This window comes from Lepidochelys olivacea, assembly GCF_965140295.1.
Source record: "Lepidochelys olivacea isolate rLepOli2 genome assembly, chromosome: 25".
Taxonomy (NCBI): Eukaryota; Metazoa; Chordata; order Testudines; family Cheloniidae; genus Lepidochelys; species Lepidochelys olivacea.
In genome coordinates, this window is record NC_140435.1 from 13,109,081 (window position 1) to 13,131,182 (window position 22,102).

The window sequence follows — 22,102 nt, forward strand, 5'->3', positions numbered from 1 at the left end:
AGTCCCACACAAACAACACCGAATGTTTCCCTCTCTCTCAATTTTATCACAAGTCTTGCAATATTTGCTGGGGGCATTTCTGAAATCTCCAGCTCTTGGAGTCCTGTGATTATGTGTGAATCTTGCTTTCATTTTTTTTTTAATGTAAGCTTCTATCCCTCCTAGTTGTGGCATAAAGCTTGAAAACATGAACCCTTAAAGACCCAAACATCAGAAAGCAAATAAAACAATCTCAACTTCTTTTTTTTTTTTTTTGGAGCCTAACTTATGAATGCTGGGAATTGGCAATATTGCAACAGGGGAAACTGACAAAGGACGATACATGGGAAATTTTATAGTCATTTTCACTCAGTGCTGTCCAATACGCAAACTTGGGGAAGGAGAGAGAAATAAATATTTTCCCCCTTTAATCCTTTTCTGTTAACAATGGTAGGTTAACAACATGGAAGACTTTTATTTCGATGCCGTCGCTTTAATTAAAAATATTTTAATGATTAAAGCAAACCTCTCACTCCCCCTTGCTGCCCAACGCCCAGCCCCAAAGTCGCAGCTAATGTTCGTGATTGCATTTTCCTGGTAAAAGCTGCAGCTCGTCCCCCAAACTCCTCACCTGGCTCCTAGTCCCTTCCTATTATGGGGGCGTCAGCAAGCACTTTGAAGCTGAGCATCAGTGGCTGAGCTTGCACCGCCCACAGTTCTACAGCTGGCCAAGCCACCAGGAGCCCCTGGCATCTTGCAGTGGTTAGAACAGTCCCCTGGATCTGAAGCATTGAGGCTGCTGCATTATTGCCCTGGCCTGTGGAGCTATTGCAAGCCAAGCTGCAGGTCTCCCTCTTTCTCAGCCACATAGGGCTCCCCCCCTCACTTTCTCCACCTTCTTTCCAGCTCTTCTTTTTCACCCTCTGATCAGTAATTTCCCAGGTTGTCCAGCAACCACGAAAATTGTCTCTTATCCCCGACTGTTGGAGTTTGAGTTCCCATGGAAACCCATTCTCGGGCAGGCCGTCGTTCAGGCAGGTTGGGGAAGGGAGGGCACGAGGAGGGGCCTAGCACGGAGTGGATTTCTGATGGAGCGATGATGAGGAACACTGGAGGGTTTTAAGGCTGAACGGTTCAGCCATTAGAGGGAGAAACAGCAGGGGATGCTGCTCCTGTTTAAAACCCAGTGGAATTAGGTCATCTGGCCAAACAGCTGTTGGCGGGGGCGGGGGGGGGGAGAAGAGCAAGGATGGCTGTGGGAGAAGGAGGCGACCCCCTTGTGCAGCCCGTTACGGATGGGATGGTTCCCACGATAAATCTCATTGGGAACGCAGGGAGCTTCCTCATCACTAATACAGTGCTAATGGGCTCGGGTGAGCAATCACTATCAGCTCAGAGCAGCAGAGCGTTCGGTGGCTCATGGGAAATCAAGCCGGCCCCTTCCGCTGGGCTGGGAGCGGAGGCGGGTGGGGAAGGGGCTGGGAAGTGAAAACCCACAATCCCTGCCTTGCAAAGGACCAGGTGATGGCAGTTGCCAAAGAGGGACCAGGGTGCCCCCTCTCATTCAGGGCCCTCCTCTCAGCTCCTTGCCCCCAGCAGCGGTGGGATTCAGGGGACAGGCCTAATCCCAGGTATCCCCCGCAGGCCACGGGGGGCGGCAGTCTCTGAGCCACATGAGGCAGAGAACAGGGCGTTCCTTCCCCAGCTCCATCCGGGTGGTTAATTTACTGCGATGATGGTTTTAAAGCTGCCCCAGGCCTGGCTTTTGTCCTTTTCTTCTTCATCATCATCATCATCATTACTATTATTTTCTAAAATCCCTCAAACTCATGTAAATTGCTGATTATTTTTCCCCTGCTCCGGCCTCCCTGTCTCGGTCCCATTAGCATTTCCCTTCTCCTCTGACCCTCTTTCCCTTTACCGTTTCTTTCCTCTTCCTCTTGCTCCCTTCTTCTCACTCTTCCCATTTTATTCCTTCCCTTTTTCATTTATTTTTTCCTGGTCCTGCAATTTATTCTCTCTTCTCCCCTTCTAGCTCTGCTCTAGCTCATCCTTCGCTCCCAATCTTTCTCATCTCTCCCTAGACAGCGTTCCTTTCCAACTTCCCCAGACAGATTATCAGCAGCTTGATTTCACCCAGCTCAATTTCTCACCCAGCCCCCTTTAACCCCTCCCCAGCCACGCCATTCTGTACAGGTTTTTATGCCGCCCTCATCACCACCGCGGCATTGGAGCACCTTCCAGCAGTGCATTAAGCACCATGACTCACATCTGTCACATGTGGTTTGTTCTCTCTCTCTCATCCTCTCCCCAGGGGGAGAACTGGGTGTGCAGAGGATGGCTTGCTTTAGGGGTGGGGGCGGGGGCAGGGGCAGGGGGTTGTTTTGAAATGCACAGGGTGCTGCTGAATGTCAGAGCAGGCAGGTCAGAGAGGCATGCGGTGCTGGCCACGTGGAGTGCAAGGTGGGGAGGTTTATGATGACCCCTAATTCCTGGGGAATTCATGCCACAGCTTTGGACTGCTTCCCAAGAAAGCCCTGCCTCCTGCCCCGACGACAAGCTTCCCCCCTGCACTAGCCCTTGCAACTCTGGAAAAGTGCCTTTCCTTTCTCAAGCTCCAAGTGACTGCCTGGAAGATGTGTTCTGTAGAGGTTTAATAACATCATCTTTGCAGTAACTCCCATCCGAATACACTAATCTAACCCATACAAATCACTCAGCGTGGGACGGATGGGTGGCCAGGAGTGAATTCAGTTCCACCAGTGGACAAAAGGTGTCCTCAGTTAACCTGGAGGGCTTGGGTATGCTCTGCAGCACAGAAGGATCCTAGGGCATTGGATGTGCCATATCCAATCACACCGCTAGTCAATCAACCCCAGCGTCCTGCTTTCTGTCATGGCGAGAGTAGGGGAAAGATTCCTCTCCCAGTCAGACTGCACCTAACTAGTTATGTAATGTTCTGGGGGCATGGCTGTATGTTTAACAGTGCACATATGCTCAGTATGTCACTCATGGCTGCGGCCCGTTGGAGTCAGGAATATAACAATAACACTTAGCACTTCTTCAAGCACTTTTTATCTACAACCCCTCAGTCAGAGAGGTAAGTATTCTTATCTTCCATTTTTTTAACAGCTGGGGAAACTGAGGTACAGAGTGATTTATTAAAGGGGCAGCGTCAGGACAACATGGGCAAAAAAAGTAGAACACCCATAGAAACATTTTGAAATTTTTTTTTTAAACTTCCAGGGGGAAACTTTTTTTAAAAAATAACAACATTCCCCCCCCGCCCTTGTGTCAGAGGCTCAGACCCTATCAATATTGGGAGAGCACCAAAGAAACTGACTAAGACAAAAGTAAAATGGACAAGCCCAGAGGTGCCAGACCCTTTGCGCAGGAAGGGCTGAATGCCAGAGATGGTGGTTCAGGCTCTCGGCAGACTCAGGCAGGAAGCACTGCATCAGGTTATACCCGGTCCACACTGGGAAGGGTACTTCTGCAATCATGAAGACTAGAAACTTTTTTTTTTCCCCATGAAAACCGGGATTCTGCAGAATCTGAAAATGTCCTGAGCGTCACCCATATTCACCAGACGGGCCAAGCGTCTGACACTCCTGGACTAGTCCGTTTGCAGAAAGTGAATGAAAGGCTAAAAGTCTTAAATAATGAAAACCTCATTAGATTTGAATTAGTTCCCCCTCCCCAGCTTTAATAATCTACGGTGTTCAAAGAAACAAACATAAAACATAACCTGAGATTTGCACTTTAAGTGACTGGTCTAAAGCCACTGAAGAGCTGGGATTAATTAGAGGTAAGTGCTGTTTGGGGTAGGAATCAGTTTGTGGTGTTTGTAGCAGTGCACAACAGGGTCTTAGTTCATGACTGGGGTTCCTAGGTGCTATCATAATACACCTACCAGTAACTCAGAAGTTCCTAGCTCCTAGTCTAGAACTCGCACCGTTTACACCACACCTCTGAATGGAGGATTCATGCACACATCTGTATCAGATGTATGCAGGGAGCTCTCAGTGACCAAGGATGGCTGGAAACCTGGGACAAAGGCCCAAACTGATAGTCACAAGGAAAATAAACAGCTGGGGAAGATTCAGAGCATAGAGCTCCCTGTTTTGCAGGCCCCCGGTTCTGCACTGGTGATGTCACTAGTTTACAAGAGACAATGTGAGATAACCCTAGGCTTGCATGGGATGTGGGAAGTTACGGCTGAGTCGAAAATATGCAGTCCGAGGGCACCAGGCTAGTGGGAGGCAGAATATACTGAAACATGGTGCCTGCCACAATTCAGCCATGAAAAGGCCAATCCCTGGAATCCCATGGGGCAAGTCGGCTTTGGTGTGACCCCAGGAAAGGTTTTCTGGGGTTTCTTTCCAACCGATGGTAATAAATGAAACGACTGCCTGGCCCACACTCCGTGTTGCCGCAGATCTTTGCCTCTCCAAGGGGCAGCGTTTCTCCATCACTGTGTAAGATCGCTCTATCCCGATCTGCAGACCTTGTTGTGTCTTCTCCAAGAATGGGGTTCCCTCAGAAGACTTGGTGCTCTGATCGCCAGTTCCTAGCTGGGATGAATCCAAGAGTGTGGCCCGGTGGGAAAGGGTCTGAGGTGCAGCTTTAACTCTGCCAACTGGCTGAATCCATGTTGCCCCAGATTTGCACAAGGAGCAAGCTGTGAGGATGTCAAGGGGCACCCACGCCTGGGGTGTTAACATGGTTAGAAACCACAGAGATGAGATGCAGCCTTGGAACGAGAAAGAACAAGCTGGGGTCCAACAATGACCCCAGGAGCTGCCCCAGCATGATGCTTGGGGATGCCCTGTTGCTGGGAGACACCCTGTTTAGAATGAGAATCAAAGCTAATGTCCAGATCACTTGTGGTCATTAATGATCCCCTGGCGTTCTTCAGAAGCTCAGGGCTCTTAGCCGCAATATCACGGCCAAATCCTTGTAGCAGAATCTACATCCTGCCTCCCTAGATTTCCCACGCCATTTCAGTTAGGTACAATATTCATCTCCCTGCCCTACACTGCAGTGTGGCTCTTAAACAGCTGCTGAGTTCCAGAGGTGGCTGCATTTCAGTGGTGAGTGAAGCGATCCCAGGACATCATCATAATGTTTTGAGCTCCTTGCTATGGAAATGCAAGTTATTATCCCTACTCTGCAGCTGAGAGAGAAGCAGCCCAGTTCCCTGTTTCAGTTCTGGTTCCCCAGCCTTCATCCTCCTCTCCATCAAGGTCTCTTGCAGGAGGCCAGGCATATCTGGGGGTTGCTGTTTCAGTCCTTTCGCTGGGGGATGGAGTTTCTCTGGTCCCTGTGTCCATGAGGACAACAGACAGTATCCTTTGAACCCAGTTCCTGCTGTAATCATATGATGCATGATCACTGGAGAAGCAACCTCAATGGGACTGTGCCCAGGTGGGAGGCTGGAGCCTGACAACAAGTGTGAGGCAGCTGGGATTTCATTCTAAGAGCATTAGCTTTGTTTAAAAGGCCAGGGCCACGGTAGGTTATGACAAGCTGCAGTGACTTTTTGCAGAGGATTTGCATTTATATTGGGGGGCTGCTTAGTATTCCCACCCCTCCCCCGCCCCCCACTCCCTGCAGACTTGGTAGTAAACTCCTTTGCTTGAAACCTGACAGGGAAACAATGAAGTCCATCTCCTCCTGCCGTCTGCACGAAAGGAGCTGGGGGCATCTCAGACAGATGGGAGCTCTGCTGCCCCTGGGCTGATGGGAACTTGCTCCCGACTCCTCATTTATTCCTGCACTGTCATTCCCAGACAGGAAGGAAGATTTGCAACGTAAATACAGGGAGGAAGAGGAAAGGAGGGGACATTTCTCCGCCTCCCTTGCAAGCCCATTGGCATTAACGGATAAAACTCAGGACAGAGTGGACTGTTGGACTCAGGGAACACCCCAGACAAATGTGAGACTCAGAAGGGATGAGAGCCTCCCTGGCGGGGCTGGGGGGTGGTAATAAAGGAAAACATCAAGAAAGGAAGTAGTGCTGTGCTGGAAAAGGGGAAGAAAAAGGTGGCTTTATACCAACACTATGCCCTCTACGTTGTGGAATACAGCCAGGGGTCAGTATGGAACTCCTAAATGAAAACAGGACCTTGGATTAAACGGCCATAGTCTTGTAGGATGGATCTAAGTGGAACCTAAATGAGAATCACTATTCTTCTCCCATGTCACATACACACACTTCATTGCAAACTCCTCATTACCTCTTAAACCTTGATAGCAAATTCTCCTTGTCCCAGCGAAAAGCTGCAGGCTAGTTCTAGGCCTCCATCAGCTCCGCCCCAGAAGTGGCTGTGTTTCTGTGGTGTCATGTGTATATCATTTGTAGATTTATTGCAGAAAATTTGAAACAAAATTCAGAGACCTTGAAAATCAAGACTTCTGCTTTCTGGCTTTGAATTTCCAAAAATGGTTCAAATTTTCAACAATAATAAAAAAAAGAACAGGAAAAAAATGCTAGTGAATTTCTTTCTCAGGTTTCATCTTGGAAAAACTGAAGCCTTTTGGAATGGAAATAGGTCCCACACCCAAAAAACGGATCTTGTTTCCAATGCAAAACAACTTCCAGCAGTTTTGAAACGCAAAATCCTTTGGGCTGAAAATCAATTTGCATTTAAAAATGTGAAATCTTTTTATGTTGCATTTTTCTTAAAATATGAAAAATGGCCATTTTGGCACCAATATCATGGGGGGGGGAATCCTCCTCTGTTTCAGAGCTGTGAAATGGAAATAAACTTTTTTTAAAAATACACAAATTAAATAAACATTTTTAACTCCTTTCTCTCTTCTCTAACAGGGACGAAGATGCTTTGGGATGGAAGTTGCTATAGAAATGTTAGATAATATTAATATTTAATAAAACAGTCACTAGGATATTTTTAAAGTAATAAAGATATTGCTGTAGGGAAGGCAAAAATAATTAAGCACCCGATTGTGATACTCTGACTCCATTTGAATAGTGCTTTCGCCATGAGCACTGGCCCACCAAAGTCAGTCTTCTACTTGTGGAGTAATAGGCTATGGGTTATAACAGGATCATATCTGGTCCTGCACACAGAAAGAAATGTCTTCTGCAAACACCACTGACAGCTTTGAACTCAATTAAATGGTCTAAGAAGCAGCACGTCTCCTTTTGCCCCCAAGGAGCAAAGTGGGGACATTAATTATTATTATTATTATTTTGACCAGCCACCACAGCGTACTTAGTGCTTTTACAAACACAGACAGATGCACGGTCCCTGCCCAGAGGAAGTTATGGTCCAGCACAGATGCAACAAGCTGAGGCACAGATAGGCCCTGATCCTGCACTCGGATCCATCCAGGTGGATTCCTGCACTGATGGGGCCCTGCATGGGAGGGCAGCAGTAAGTCTCAGATTGCACCATCGGGGCCTTAATTAGGCACGGCAGGATTCGATTTTCGATCGGTAAATGTCAGCGATCATTGTCAGCTTCTCTCCCTACTCATGTGTTGCGGTACTTGGCAGAGATCCCTGGGCAGCTTGAGAGGAAGAGCTGGCTGAATATTAACTCCACCCTTCCCAACACACCAGCAAACAGCTCTCTAGCTGCCTAAATCCATGTGAGCTCAGTAGCGCAGGTACATGGTTCTAGGCAGTGCAGCCTAGAAGAAACAATCTTTTTCCTTCTCTCAGGAGGAATTTCCATCACTGATAAGGGACATTTACAGAGCAGGGAAGTTATTTTTTTTTTTAATATGGCTTGAGGGCTTAATAAATGGGTATGAGTTTATCTTTCTCTATATTTGTGCATGTGTATGGATGGACTTGTGAACGTAGCTATGTGAATGCACTCATGCCTACCAGTGGTGTATGTGGATGTTTTGATGTATCCCTGTAGTGTCTGTTTGGGTGTCCATAAGCATGTGTATCTGAGTATTGCTATATATTAACTGTGTACCAGAATTTGTGTGTGGTGTCTGTGAGCATCTACACATGTTTACTAGTGTGTATTAGTGTGTAGCAAAGACTTTCATAGCCAAAACCAATGGGAGTTAGGCACCTAAAGCCCTTTGAAGATCTGGGCCTAAGTGACTTAGGTCACTTATCCCACACCTTGCTTCCTACAGGGCTTAGATTTTCAGAGCGGCCTAAGGAAGTTAGATGCCTGATTCCCATTGAAATTTGGAAATCTAACTCCCTTAGGCTCATCTGAAAATCCCAGCCTCCGGTTGGAATAAATGACTATTAATAGCGGACTTTTTAATTTTGATTTTCTGCTGATGCGAACATTGAAATGAATTCAGACAAAATACTTGGAAATAATCCTTGAAAACAAAAATCAACTCCTTTCAATCCCAGACACAGTACATGCAATGTTCTATTCTAAAGGGGAAAACAGCCCCACCCAAATTCCACCAGGCCTACTAAATTTCTTGATAAGGCAGCACAAGCAAATGAAGAGAAGAAAGGATAGATGCAGGAGTGTAGGAGGAAGAAGAAATGCCCGGTTAAGGCAGGGAAAGGCAACAAAAAGGATGTGTTCATTTGCGACACCAGGGGGTTACACTTGCTCTATCTGAAGAATGGCATCTGACAGGGGCGTGATCTCCAGTGTAAATTAACGCAGCTCGCCGCATATTCCAGCTCATAACCGCTTAGCATATGTTACTGCTGTCATGTTAATGCTCGCTAGGCCAAGGGGCTGACCTGCATCGCTGAGGAGAGCTGTGCAAATAGCTCTCGGCCGTACCGAAAAACCCGTTTCATTTCATTTCTGAGTGTTTTTTACTTTTTAAAAAAAAATAAAAGCAAAACCAATTTCTAAACAAAAAATCATTTTGAATGGAAAAATTGAAACGTTTTGATTTTTTTCAGCTTTTATACTTCGATTTTTTTATTTTTTTTGGACTGAACAATTTGGCAAATTTGACTCAAATTCGCGAAGTGGTTTGGTCAACGCAAATCTGCATTTTTCATTGAAAAAAAGGTTCTGATGAAAAAATTGGCCAGGTGCTATGCCTGAGCCTCCCCCAAATGCCCCATCATGCTTCCTGTTCCTCCAGGATCCTCCTGCTAGGCCCCAGGGCTGATGCTCTGCACAGTGCCCAAGTGTAGCACAGGTAACCTCAGCCTGGGCCCAGCAGAGAAGCGGTGAGCTTGGCTGAGCCTTGCAGTGGCGTACTCGAACATGGAGTGTTTCACCATAACCAGCAGCTCCCAACAGTAGCCTCTTTGTTCTATCCACAACCCAAACCCAGGCCACAATCACCCGCAGGTGAACAGCAAGGGCAGGCCCGAAACACTGGGTCTCTCTGCCTAGCAAGAGCGGGCCAGGAGGGCACCTCACAACAGACCAGCTGCCAGCAAAACGACAAGGAGGAATAACAAGGAGAGATGACAACTACCTCCACGGCTCTCACTGTCCGCCGGCTTCACCTGGATTGGACGGGCCATCTGCAACGAGAGAGAAAGACAGGGAATGAGATATCGCTGCCCGCCCGCCAGTCACATGGTGGCGCCAGCAGCACCAGGGAATTCAGCAGCACTGCCCGAGGGTGGAGAGATGCAGCTAGGAATATTACCTCCTCCCCTTAGTGATGCTCTCGGACCTGCGCAGCGGAATAAGCCCTTGGGCACCCATTGCCCAAGTACTCTCCCATTAGGAGCCCCTCTTCCCGCTCTGCCAGTAAATGCCTCTCACGTCAGTGTGGAGGGGTGTCCTGGGGATGTGGAGATGGCATGACTGCAAGCCAAGACCCATGACATGATTGCAAGCCAGCACCTGCAGAAAGGAGCCAAAGCAGCTTCTTTCAGATCTTCTGGGAGGAATGCAGCCCCCACCCCTTCCTATCCTGGCAGTGCAAAGAACACACCTCCTTTAAATACATACAGTCTGTACCAAGGAACCCTGCATCTTCCAGGCAGCGGATTGCTGGCTGAGAAAGACTCAGGCCCCTGGAGCAAACACTTCAGCATTTCAGAATCTAATACCCAGGGGACAGTGTGGTCCAGTGGTTGAAGAACAAGCCTGGGGACCTGTGAGCTATTCCTAACTCTGCCACTGACTCAGCATGGCCTTGGGCAAGTCACTTAATTGTGTTTCCATTTCTCTCTCTCTCTTACTGTAAAATGTGGGGAAATAAGACGTTCGTATCAGACAGGGGCGGTGTTTCATTAATGCTCCTTCAGGGAATAGAGATCCATGAGGGAAAGCTCTAGAGCAGGATGATTATGAACTTCTTTTAAAGACGGTAGCGACACCTCAAAGCATCATCCGCACAGGAGAGGAGGTGGTTACCTAGTGTCACAAACCCCTCCAGCTCCAAATGGCATTTGGGCTCTGCACTCATCTCGCTAATGCTGATCTAACCTGGAGTGACCCCCTCCCAACCCCCAAAGTCAACAGGATGAGAGGACAATTAGGTTATTATGGGCACCAGGGTGGAAATTTTCAAAGCACCTAAGTGACTAGGGAGCCCGAGTCCCTTTTTCAAAAGCACATCTTGTGATTGGGAGTCTGCGCCTCACTGAAAGTGAATTCACAAGCAATATACCTTCTCCTCCTTCAAGGAGCCCCAAATCGGAGTCCAATGGCCTCCGGTGTTGGGATCTCTTGCACAAGAGGCTCATTTCCATAACTACATGAAAAAAATTCAGCCGCCCCAGTCCTCACTCAGGAAAAGCTCCCATTGACTTGAGTCGGTAACGTTTTTTTGCCTGAGCAAGACCCACTCACATCCTAGAGGATCGGGTCCTCAACTAAGTTCGGTGGTTTAAGGCACAAGCATGATGAGAAACGTAGAATGAAGTCGAGTGATAAAAAGTTATGAACTTTTTATAAAGTAGATGCGCGAGATTCCCCCCACTCACACCCCCCCTTTGCTGAGAGATTCCAGCTCCAAGTGACTGACTGACGGCGTCCTTCGTGACTCCCAAGAATTCAGTGTTCTGGTGCTTCTGCTCCTGGGTCACATTTCCAGCTGTGTCAATGTCCCGGATGTAACTGCAGAAGACCTCCCTTACCTGAGCAGAGAAACGGAGCGCCTGGCTGCAGGATTGTGTCCAGTCATCCAGTATGCATGCACAAATCTGATCTGTCTGCACAAAGGCTGCACGCATTTATGCAGGCGAACCTGCTGGGGCCAGTAGTGGAAACCACTGTTCCCAGCCAGCACCCCTGAGATTAGTGGTTTCAGCTAGACACGTGCACCTCTCTTTCCGGCACCTGGTCAAATCGGGGAATGAAGAATCTGCCTCTGACCAAAGGGGTGATATTTGGAGATGGAGACCACACAGAGGGGAGCTATTGGGCCCTTTCTCCAGGAATGGGGATTCGACCTGCTGACTGACGGAGAGACAGATGCACAGACTTGTGTTGCCTCCTCCATACCATGCGCCAGCTCCCAGTGCTTCAGCACGCCAACTTGGAACGGTGCTTTTCCCTCCGCAGGCAGCACTACCATCAAACCCCAAATGCCCCCTGTGCCAGCTGACTGGTGCAGTCCCATGTGGCATCCCAGGACTTTGTTGGCTGGTCTTTGCACTAAACCAGTGACTGGGCACCAAACCCAACCCACCCTTCAGAGGCTGTTTCTTTCCCAAGACCCCGTTCGCCATCTGCCTCATGCTGCTTTGTCATTCCAAGGAGACTTTAGCGCAAAGCTCCTTCCCTTAGCTTGGCCTGTGATTCACTCATCCCCTTATTGCGATGGATTGATTGTATTGATTTATGGAGCGCCTCTGGCCATAGCCAGCCTGCTAGGTGTCTCTTGGGTGTCTCTTCGGGTAGGCGCAGATGTAAGCAGGATTCCCAGAGTAGGACTCTCATCCAGACAGTCCCCCCATACACCCCACTGAGAGACCTGAGCAAGGCAGTGGCTGCTGCGTGCCCGTCCACATCAATAATCCGTGCAGCGTGGGCGGTGGCGTGGGAAGCTGTGTGCCGACCCGGAGCATGGTTGGGCAGCACAGTCCAGATGTGCGCTCAGGAACAGGCTCAGGGGGAAGGGCAACAGCTGTACTAGTCTCACACACACACCCCTCCTGCCCCCGCTGCAGCCTCAAGAACCAGCTTTATTTCTCGCCAGGAAGAAAACCTGGGATTAAGATAAACAGATGGGGAGGGAGATGCAGGGACTGGACTCTGAGCTCAGCCCCACCAGTGCAAATCCAGCATGGCGGGGAGGCTTCATTGAAGCTTGTGGCTTTATGCCTGCATATGGGAGAATCCAGAATCTTTAACGGCAGCAGTGGGAGGGGGAAGGGAGGAGCGGGAGAGGTTCAGGAACAACCCCAAGGGGAATTCAGCACCTGAGAACATCCTGCTCCCCCCCCCCCCAGTCCCCACCCGCCCATCCCCCCACAGGCCTGTCACTCCAGCTCGTGGCACCTTGGGTAAAGGAGTTGTCGTCATGGAAACGGTTATTCACCACATGGAACCTGACATTTGTGGTTGCCATGGTAACCAGCTCTTAGGGGCATTCCCTCCGCTTTGCACAAAAGAGACATTTTGATATGATCTTCAGAGAGGGGGCTGGCAGGAGGGAGAAGGAGGAGAGTCCCCCCTCCCCGCCATTGCGCCCAGTGACTCTCTGGGCTCTGCCAGCGGGACGCGACCCTCGCGGGATCGGCAGGATAAACTGGCGTCTCTCTAAACAGGTCCCTTTTTATTGCAATGCCTCCGAGGCCCCAGCTGCTCCGTATGGGAGCCCCAGTGGGGCAGAGCTTGGCCAGGCCCCTCTCCAGAACCAGCGCCTGGTGGGAACTGCAGAGCTGTGGCAAACAAAGCCCTCTGAGCCCATCGCTCACTAAAGACACCTGTAATAGGGGAACGGGGTGAGATGTACTAAGGCCTGCGAGTAAGCCCTGGGGTGCATCCAGAGCCGGTTTCAATGGAGTTGCACCAGGATAACTAGGAGCAGCATCTGGCTCTGGGATTGTGACCAAGATGGCCTGGGGGGCTCCCTGAGCCGCGCTGCAGACCCCAGCTCGCTCTCATCCTGCCCTCTAAGCCACACTGAGGTCTCTCCTCTGCTCTCGCTCATCCCTGGGAAGCTGACCCAAGCACTCCTCAGACTCACTCACAGTGGCTCGGGGCTGCAACCAGAACCAGCCTGACCACGAGATGACGAGGTTCTGGCCAGGCTGAGCGTCCCCATGTAGCTCACAATCCCTAGTGAGTTCTAACAAGCCCCATTTACCGCTTCCACTCCCTCCAGTTGATCTGTTGTCAGCCAAGCCTGGCTCCATGGCAGAGCCGTGAAGGGGCGGCTTGGCTTGTTCTCACCTGCTCAGGGAGACGTGGGTAGAGACGAAGAAGGCGAGATACAGAAACCTCTCAAAGCAGCGAAAGGCATTTATGTTTGGAGAAGAAATTCAGACTCCTCTGCTTAACGTTTGCAGCGAGAGGTCTCCACCACTGGCCCAGCCATGGAGGAGGCATCATGCTTATCACATTTTCGGGCAATGGCAGCACAGATCTAAGGAGGCGACATGACCTTAATTCCAGCACCACCACGGCTATAATGGCAAACAAACCAAAAAAGGCCGCACAAGCAGAGACCTAAACACACAAATGCCAGGAAATTCTATAGCAGCTTTATCTTGGCCCAGGTGTGTGATCAAGCTGCATAGCCCAGAGACACTCCACTAGGAGGGGTGACCAGAACAATGAGCAATCTAGAATAAGTGACTTACTCTTCATACAGGGTCTCAGGTCCCAGCACCTTACGCTGACAGGTGAGCATTTGCTCCTCCCATTTTCCAGAGGGACCGAGAGAGGCATGAGGAGGGGAAGTGACTTGTCCAGGGTCACCCAGTGAGTCAGTGGCAGAGCTGGAGATACAACCAAAATCTCGTGCTCCTCATGCCTGGCGTTAGCTGCCCTGTCACACTGCATTAGACATGATGTGTCATATACATCCACACACGTACAGACCAACGGGCACATCTATGTACATCTATGTTCACGGTGCCCAAATGAACACAGAGACCCACCATGACCACATGCAGTCCAGACACATGCGTGCGCACACACACAAACATACAGAGCCAGGCACCCCTGCAGACGTGTGTATTATGCACACACATGCCCTTACACAGGCATGCATGCGTCTACCACACACGGACGTGTGAATCCTCTGAAGCATCTGACCACTGGTCTGGCCCTGGATGGCCGTTCTTATCTCCCACATGCACGGACATATGCATGCATGTACCGGACCCCCCCAACCAGACACATGCATGCACTACACACACCCACACCCATGTGGCTCAGAGGGTTTTTGCTAGTGATTTAAGAGGCTGAGCCTACTTTGCAGACTGAGCTTGATTTTCCTCATTAAATTATTTAGATGAGCATTAAAAATTAACCTATTTATTCATTTCTGAAGAATATCACATTAACATTTAGCACACGCTGCTGGGCCAGCAAGGGCCACGCTCCCCCGCCCCTCACCGCCGGTGCCTTGCAGCGCTTCCTACCTGCCGCTAATGATAGGCAGCGTTGTCAGCTCTGTGACCCACCGGGCAGGGGACCAATGGCCTTGCAAAGCGGTCCCAGCGACATGGTGGTGGTGTGGCCAGACACACCAGCAAGGGAACATCACCTGGTTAAGCAATCCCTCCCTCTCTCTGTCACACCACCCCCCCGACACACCCACTGAGTGTGTATCTCTCCCTTACCCTCCTCTCTCTCTTACACACACGCTCTGTGTGTGTGTCTGTCCCCTCACCCTACCTCTCACATACACACACCAATCTGTGCATGCATCTCTTGCTTTCTTTCCCCCACCTTCTTTCTCACACTGTCTCTCTCTCCAGCACTACCTCCTTCTCTGTCACATGCACACATACCAATCTATCTGTGCGTGTGTGTGTGTGTCTCTCTCTCTCACACACACACACACACACACACAGAGTGCCTAAGCATTTCTCTCCCCTGGGCTCCCACCGGGCAGCGCCCAGCTGGCCTGGCTAGGATTGAGGGGTGCACTGACCGCAGGTGCATTAGCAGGCTATCTGCATTCGGACGTTAGAAAGCTCGTCCTTCAGAATTCATGCCGATCCCCAAGTGGTCAGGAGCTGCCTTGTGGGAGGAGCAGAAGGACAGCCCAGAGCAGCCAATTCCTTTCCCAGCGAGGGAGACAGTAAGAGGCCTTTACGATGCGATTCTGTATAAATTACAATATAAATTGCACCCCGCTCCATGCTCCTGTGGGGCTTGGAACATGAAGCCCAGTTGGGAGAGGGATTTGGTGGCTACTCCAGCTCCTTTACTGTGACATTCCTGCTCCTGTTTTCTGATGCAATTGCTGGGAGTGAGGATGCCTGGGATGAAATTCTGCCACATGAAGGCAGTGGGAGTTTTCCCATAGATTTCAATGGGGCCAGGATTTCACCCCTGGAGTCCCCCTACCTGCTGCCCGTCCAAGGGCCAAATCCTGAGCCAAACCAGGCAAAACTCCTGTTGAAGTCAATGGGACTAAGGAGCACAAATCAATGGGAGGTTTTCTAGTGAGCAAGGAGTGAGTAAAGCCTCTGGGCTTTGATTCCAGCTGATTACAATTTGCTCCACAAAATGAACCATTTTCCCCAGAACATTCCTGGGGATGAGCAGCCCCCACATGGCCACACTGATGCACAGAGTGAGCGGCCACCCCAGTGACCCAACAGCCCAGCCCCCATCCCGCAGCCATCTCCTCCAGGAGAGGGAGAGACCATCCCCTCCTGCTTCCCGGGATGTTAGGCTGCAATGCTAGCAAACCATGTGCTGCAAAGAGGGCGAGAGTCCCAAGGGAGGAGCTGGACTCGCTCTCTATTAATTAAGTGTAAGTGATGTAAAATAGCCCCTCAGGTGCAACACAGGGTAACCTAGTGGCGTTAAGTGGGTCAGAGGCAGAGACCATGAAACAAACACAGTGTGTGCTGGCTCCGTAGGGCCCTCACTAGAAACAGGGGCACTCAGGCACTTGCCAGGATCAGGGCATGAGTCTTCAGCATTGACTCATTGGTTCACTGCTGGCCAGTTTAGAACTCCCTGCCTCCTGGATCACAGCCACTAAACATCCATTCAAAGCACCAGGGTCCGGAACCTGACTGGCACGTTCAGCTCCTATACCTGGGCAGGTGATGATGGATCAATGCCCTGGAACATGAAGGGTGAACAGTGGCAGAGTATGTATCTTTCTGCATGTCCCCACATGCTACTCTATCAACGGGGCTCAGTCCTGACCTGGCGGATGAAAGGGGAGAAAGGGAAGTTTAGTCTTCATTGATCTTTTTAGTCCTTGGTGGTTTCCGTTGAGAGCATCAGTAAGGTTGGCCATTAAGATGGTACTAACCGAACGCTGCTCTGGCACCATCCAGCTGAGTATCTCAAAGCACTTTAAGAATGTTAAAGAATTTACTCTCCCAACTCTCCTTCTCAGTCACACAGGAAGTCTGTAGCAGAGCCAGGAAAAGAACCCAGGGGTCCTGACTCCATGTCTCCTGCTGTAACTGCTAGACCCAACCTTTGTGGAATAGACTGTGCTTTGAGAACCGGACTGAGAATCCCCAACTCATTTCACACGAGCCCCTTCTGAAGGCCATCGTTTCAAGCAGAGCAGGACCAGTGTCTTCCTTTTCCTGGCCCAGCCGGCTGCGAGTGACAGGCAGGTGGAGAGGGAAGCTGTCCCCATGCCTCGGGAAGACGAGCACTGAGTGATGACAGACAGCAGCGTGCAGACATCCAGGCAGAGTGAAGGACAATGACATACAAGATCAGTCGCTTCGCCTCCTCTGGTGCTCTGCAGCTTCTTACTTTTTCCTTAACGCAATCAGTCACCCCCGTCTTCACTCCTGTTCCTGCTACTCCGCCAGCAAGGCGAGCTCCTTATCACTATGACTGGGAAAGTCTTTGGCTCTCCTTGATATCCCTGTGGAAGTGACAGCACCATTACTGTGCATTATCATCAGATAACCAACAGGGGAGTCCATCCCATCGCAGCAATTACGAGCCTCTTCGCACAGCAGGCTCTTGGGCAGACACATCTTGAAGTGGGCTGTTTGATGGGATGAGGCACTGGCCATTCTGCCCTCACTTGACCCTCTCCTTTAGCATGCCTGAGGGCAGCACAGCTGAGACCACGGACATCAAATGAGCTCCCCAATCATTCTGGTCATTCCTTGCCCTTTACGATTGGTCTTGTTGGAGGTGAGGGTCTGAAAGCTGGTAAGAGGAGTGCGCCAACTCTCCTGGAGTCCTTTCCACATGCTGCAAAAGAAATCTAAATCACATTTCCCAAAAGAAATCTAACTCACGGAAAGAAAAATCCAGGACCAGATCCAGTTGACATGGGTGTTGAAGTAACGCCACTGACTTCAGCAGGAGTCAGTCTGGATTTACGCTGGGCTAAATAAGAGTGGAAGCTGGCCCATAACCTCTCGTCCAAGCCTGCACTGATGTAACTAAACACACTGAAAGCTTTTCTAGAGCAGATTCATTGATTTGAAGGCCAAAAGGATCCACTGTGACCCTCTAACCTGACCTCCTGCATAGCACAAGCCAGAGAACGTCATCCACTGATCTCAGCATCAAGCCCAGAACTTCTGCTTGAGCTATAGCCTCTCTTTTACAAAGACATCCCATCTTGATTCAAAGACTTCAGTTAATGGAGAAGCTACTCCATCCCTAGGTGAGGTGTACCAATGGTCAATTATCCTTTCTGTTACAAACGTGCACCTTATTTCTAGTCTCAATTTACAGTCGCCCCCCAACTTACATAATCGTTCTGTTCCGGAAAGCCTTGTATAACTCGAATTTTGCTTAAGTCGGAAATGTATACCCATACGTTACACAAAAATTTCCGCAACTCGAAAATCCTGTTTCTGGATTATGGAACTTTTTCCATAAGTGCGAATTTGCATAAGTCGGGTCTTGCGTAACCCGGGGAGCGTCTGTATCTAGCTTCAGCGGAGTTCCCAAGACCCTGTCCTTCAGGGTTTTTGTTTTGCTTTTGTGGTTGGGATTTTATTATTATTCTACATGCATATCTACAGCACCCATTGCCATGACATCCCTTAGACCACCCCCACCCAATCTTACTTGAGTGGCACCTCTGTCTCTCCTGCTCTCTGCCTGTGGAAAGGTCTTCTGAGGAAATGCTCTGGTTTAAGTCCCTGGGCTTAATATAGGGGTATTTGGGTGAAATTTCATGGCCTGTGATACACAGGAGGCCAGACTAGATGATCTAATGGTCCCAGCCTCTGTGCTGGGCTCCTGGCCACTTGTTGCCCCCTCTCCTATTTGACAGGCCATGCTCTAACCCACAGGTCTAGATCGCTGCTCAGAGCAAAATGAAACACGTCTGGCAGGACCGGAGGAAGAGCAGGCGAACTGCATTCACAAAACACTGTGGTGCAGTCACCCCGTTACTCCCAACACACAACAGAAACGAGGCGGAAGGGGGGGGCTTGGGCGCATAGCTAAGCGTGTTGGTAACACAATGAGAATGGTGCGATCTCCACCTCTGCCCTACCCTGTGCATTGTAAGGGAGCAGGCATGCGAGGGACCTGAGACTCACTGCTGCTCTGTGTATCATATACACTTAGTGCTCAGCCTCACTTGAGCTGGTGCACCGGAGCCCCATCGTCTAGTGAGCCCAACTTCACACTACTCCAGGATCTGGAAGATCCTTATCACCAGGCTTCTAAAAGCTCCCACCTCATGCCTGGGAGCTGCCCACAATGCCAAGTAGACTAAGGCACCTACAGCTAGATGGGCAGCGGCAGGCAACTCCAGCTCAAGCCTTCACCTGCCACTGGCACAGGTGCACCAAGAAAGTTTGTCCATCCCCCCTGACCAGGATCCCAGGCTCCCCTAGGCCTGGGGAGACACACCCCAGTCGGGTAACTCACCCCAAGTATTTTCAGGTGGTCTTCTACTCCATGCCCTTCTGGTCTTGACAGCTTAGTAAGGGGAACCAAACTACCCCTTCACCCCAACTGAGGCTCTGGGGGGCAGCAGCCCGGCCATTCCCCCATCTCCTATTTTTCGGGGTATCACTAGGTCACCTCCGCTCAAATCCAGGATACTGCCCCCATTTAGCAGAAACAGAACAAGAAAGAGTTCTCGTGCCAACTTCGTCTGAAACCCAAGATGTTCCATGTTGCTGCACAAGGATGGATTGGGTGTGGCGATGAGAAACCACAGTACCTGTGCTGCTCAAATGTATTAAACTCACCCAATCCTACTGGTAACGAATAAAGTTGTCTGAGCCTGTTGGGGGACATCCGGCAAGGGATCTTCCCTAGTGAGGAATATGAACATCAAAGCAGCCTCCTGTATGAAGTTTTCCTCTGTACTCTTACCAACAGCACCCTTTCCTCCTCTCACCCACTCCTAGTCCTCCCCTCTTGGATGCTTTCCATTTGCATAAGAAGGGTCATCACCCCTTCTGGTCTTACTGGTACCCAAGAGGGGGCGGGGCATTCCTCCAGATGTGTTAGGGGCAGTCCTGCCAATGATGCGTAATGGGAGAACCCTGATACTTCCCTCTTGGCTAACTCCATCATCCACCACCTGCCCCATTTTCTCTCTGACCCTTGCAAAAGAATTAGCCAATCAGATACATTGATTCCCTCCTTCCTGGAAGGAGCCTGGATGACAGCAGGGCTAGGAACTGACTGGACAGGACCCAGCTCTCCACTGCTCCTCTAGCCTATTCAGCATCACTGCCAAGTGTCGAGATGCCCTTAGACATTCCACCCGCAGCCCCTGGAGTGATGCTGAAGGTCCTGAGACCTCAGAGATGGGCCCAAGGGCCTGAGAAATTCCCCAGAAGCTTTAGTCTCAGGCCAAGAGGCTGAGATCAGGCAGGAATGGTTAGAGGATTTTTACTAAGGCTGGGAGAGGAGTGGGACCCATAGCATCCCCCTCCAGAACAACATCATTCAGACCTGTGAAGCAAAACTTGGCTCCTGTTTGTAGGTATCTGCTGTTCTCCAAAGAGTTCAAACCCGAATGGCTGCGGGACACGGCAGCACCTGTTACGCAGTCACCCCTCCCCCACTGCAGCTTAATTACAGTGATTTGGGAGAGATGGGTCCCTGCTAATTTAATGTTCTTTTGTTGTCAAGAAACAGGAGGCCGGTGGTTCTGTGCTTCAGAACTAGGCTGTGATGGGGACCTCTCCACCCAGGCCTCTGCGTACAGGCCTTAATTAACTCCCAGTTCCCATGGCAACCACTAACGGTGCCGCTCACTTCCTGACAGCCAGGCTGCTGCAGCTCCTCTTTCCGAATGATGCAAATAGAGAGAGATAGAAAACCCTCCTACAACAACAACGCACACATGGAAAAACCAGGCCTGGCTGGAAATCCTCAGCAGAGCAATGATGAGGGGCCAGGGTTTGAGTGGGGAAATTTGCAGTGGGCTGAGCACGTGTGAAGGCTGGTGTGTCCCCGCACATACGTGTGTATACGTGAGGCTGGGGAGGGCCCACATCTGTGCATGCCTGGAGAATGCATGTACTCATGTCCGTGTATTTGGGGAGAGCATACGTGCCATCGCATTTGGGAGTGTGGGCGTGTTTGGGAAGAAGTGTGTGTACGTGTGGGGGTGGGTGTCTTCGTTCACATGCGTGGGTGTGAGCCTGCTCAGAGAACGATACCTCCAGCTGAGCAATGTGCCTACTCTCGGCCATAGGCACGGCATACGTACTTGTGCATTTCCGCTTGGGGAGGGCACACACTGGCGCGCAGGAAGAGAGCGCAGCCATGCCCTTTTAGGCAGCATGTGGAAGCTGGTGTCGACCTTCAGTCTTATGAGCTCTCCAATTCCCAATGTGTGTCCCGGCAGCCCATTCTCCCAATGCCCGTTCTATGCAGGCTTCTGCTGCATCCTTCAATTAAGCCCCTCTATTCCCCTGCACTCCCTTGGGCCAGATGCACCAGTGGAATAAGCTGATGGAATTCCCACTGAAGTGACTCTGAATTGCAATCCCTTCGTAGCCAGGGCTGAATCTGGCCTATGTCTTCATGCTGTGGCACTGTTTCACTGGGCCAGCCCTGGTGTGTTCCCTGCATTGCTATATTCTAGTGCTTGCATATCTGTGATTAGCCCCCACTCTGGTGGACTCGGGGCTGGTGAAATGTACGGCAGGCTGAGGATTTCTGCCTAAAAACCCCACAAAGAGGGGACAGCACAGGCGGTGGCCATGCAAGCTTCCCTCACCCTGCACCGATGCTGGGCCCAAACTATGACCTGCTGTGACCGCCTCCGGAATGGAAGATTGGAGTCCAGCCTTCATCTCCATTCAATCTTCAGGCCCTAAACCTCGCTCCTGGAAGTCTCCCCAGCAGGCACTGTCAGTTGCAGCATCCTGGATGAACACAGCGGGCTTGGTAGGTCATGCATGGAGAGGCAGCTCTGGAGATCTTGGCCGAGGCCAGATTCACCCCCAGCATTAGAGGTGAAAGTCTGGTGACCCCATGATTAGCTCCCTTCAAGCCAGCCAGTCCCACCGTATCTCTGTTAACCCCGGTGCATTGCCTTCCTCCTGGGTGGGCCTGATTCAGCTCTGCTTCGCATCAGCGCAAGATCAGGAGTGAGAGGCAAACCAGATGCTGTGTCCTTACGGTCTAGTGCTGCTGCATCTCTGCATTAATCCTTGTGCACCATCCACAGGAGCCAGTTCTGCTGCATCTCAACCCCTGGTGCATTCCCAGCGTCTCTCTGCTCTAGTGTGGCTGCTTCCCTGTAATTTTCCGTTCTCGTGTCCCTGCGTTCCCAGGCTCTCACCACGTCCATGCGTTGCTCCCCAATCTAGCACCATCTCAATACCCCCACTGCTGATCTTCAACCTGCCCCTATTCCCAGCTTGGATCAATACCAATTTCTGCCACTTATTTGCCTACCTTTCAGCAAGCCCTTCTTTGTTCTGCATAGATATAAAACTGTAACTGTACCTTGCCAGAAGAATCACGCTTTTTTTCCCCCTTCCCCCCTTCTTCTTCAGGAGCAATTTTATGCAATTTGCAACTGTCTGGCTGCAAATGAAAAGTGACACAAAGCGTTTCTCCGAAATATTGAAAAGCTGGCTGCTTTTCCCTCAAATTTCACTTAGCGAGAAGCTTTAACTTTG

The 22,102-nt window shown here is 50.4% G+C and overlaps 1 protein-coding gene across 3 annotated transcripts in view; it reads right to left on the reverse strand.

The window, feature by feature from the left end:
• Positions 1-22,102, reverse strand: part of CELF5 (CUGBP Elav-like family member 5) — a 59,351-nt gene that overhangs the window by 19,888 nt on the left and 17,361 nt on the right. For 2 of the 3 annotated variants that reach the window (XM_084614268.1, XM_084614266.1), the window contains exon 3: positions 9,379-9,430. In XM_084614268.1, coding sequence (XP_084470394.1) covers positions 9,379-9,430 — 52 coding nt within the window. The remainder of the gene's footprint in view (positions 1-9,378; positions 9,431-22,102) is intronic. The other variant, XM_084614267.1, reaches the window with a different exon arrangement.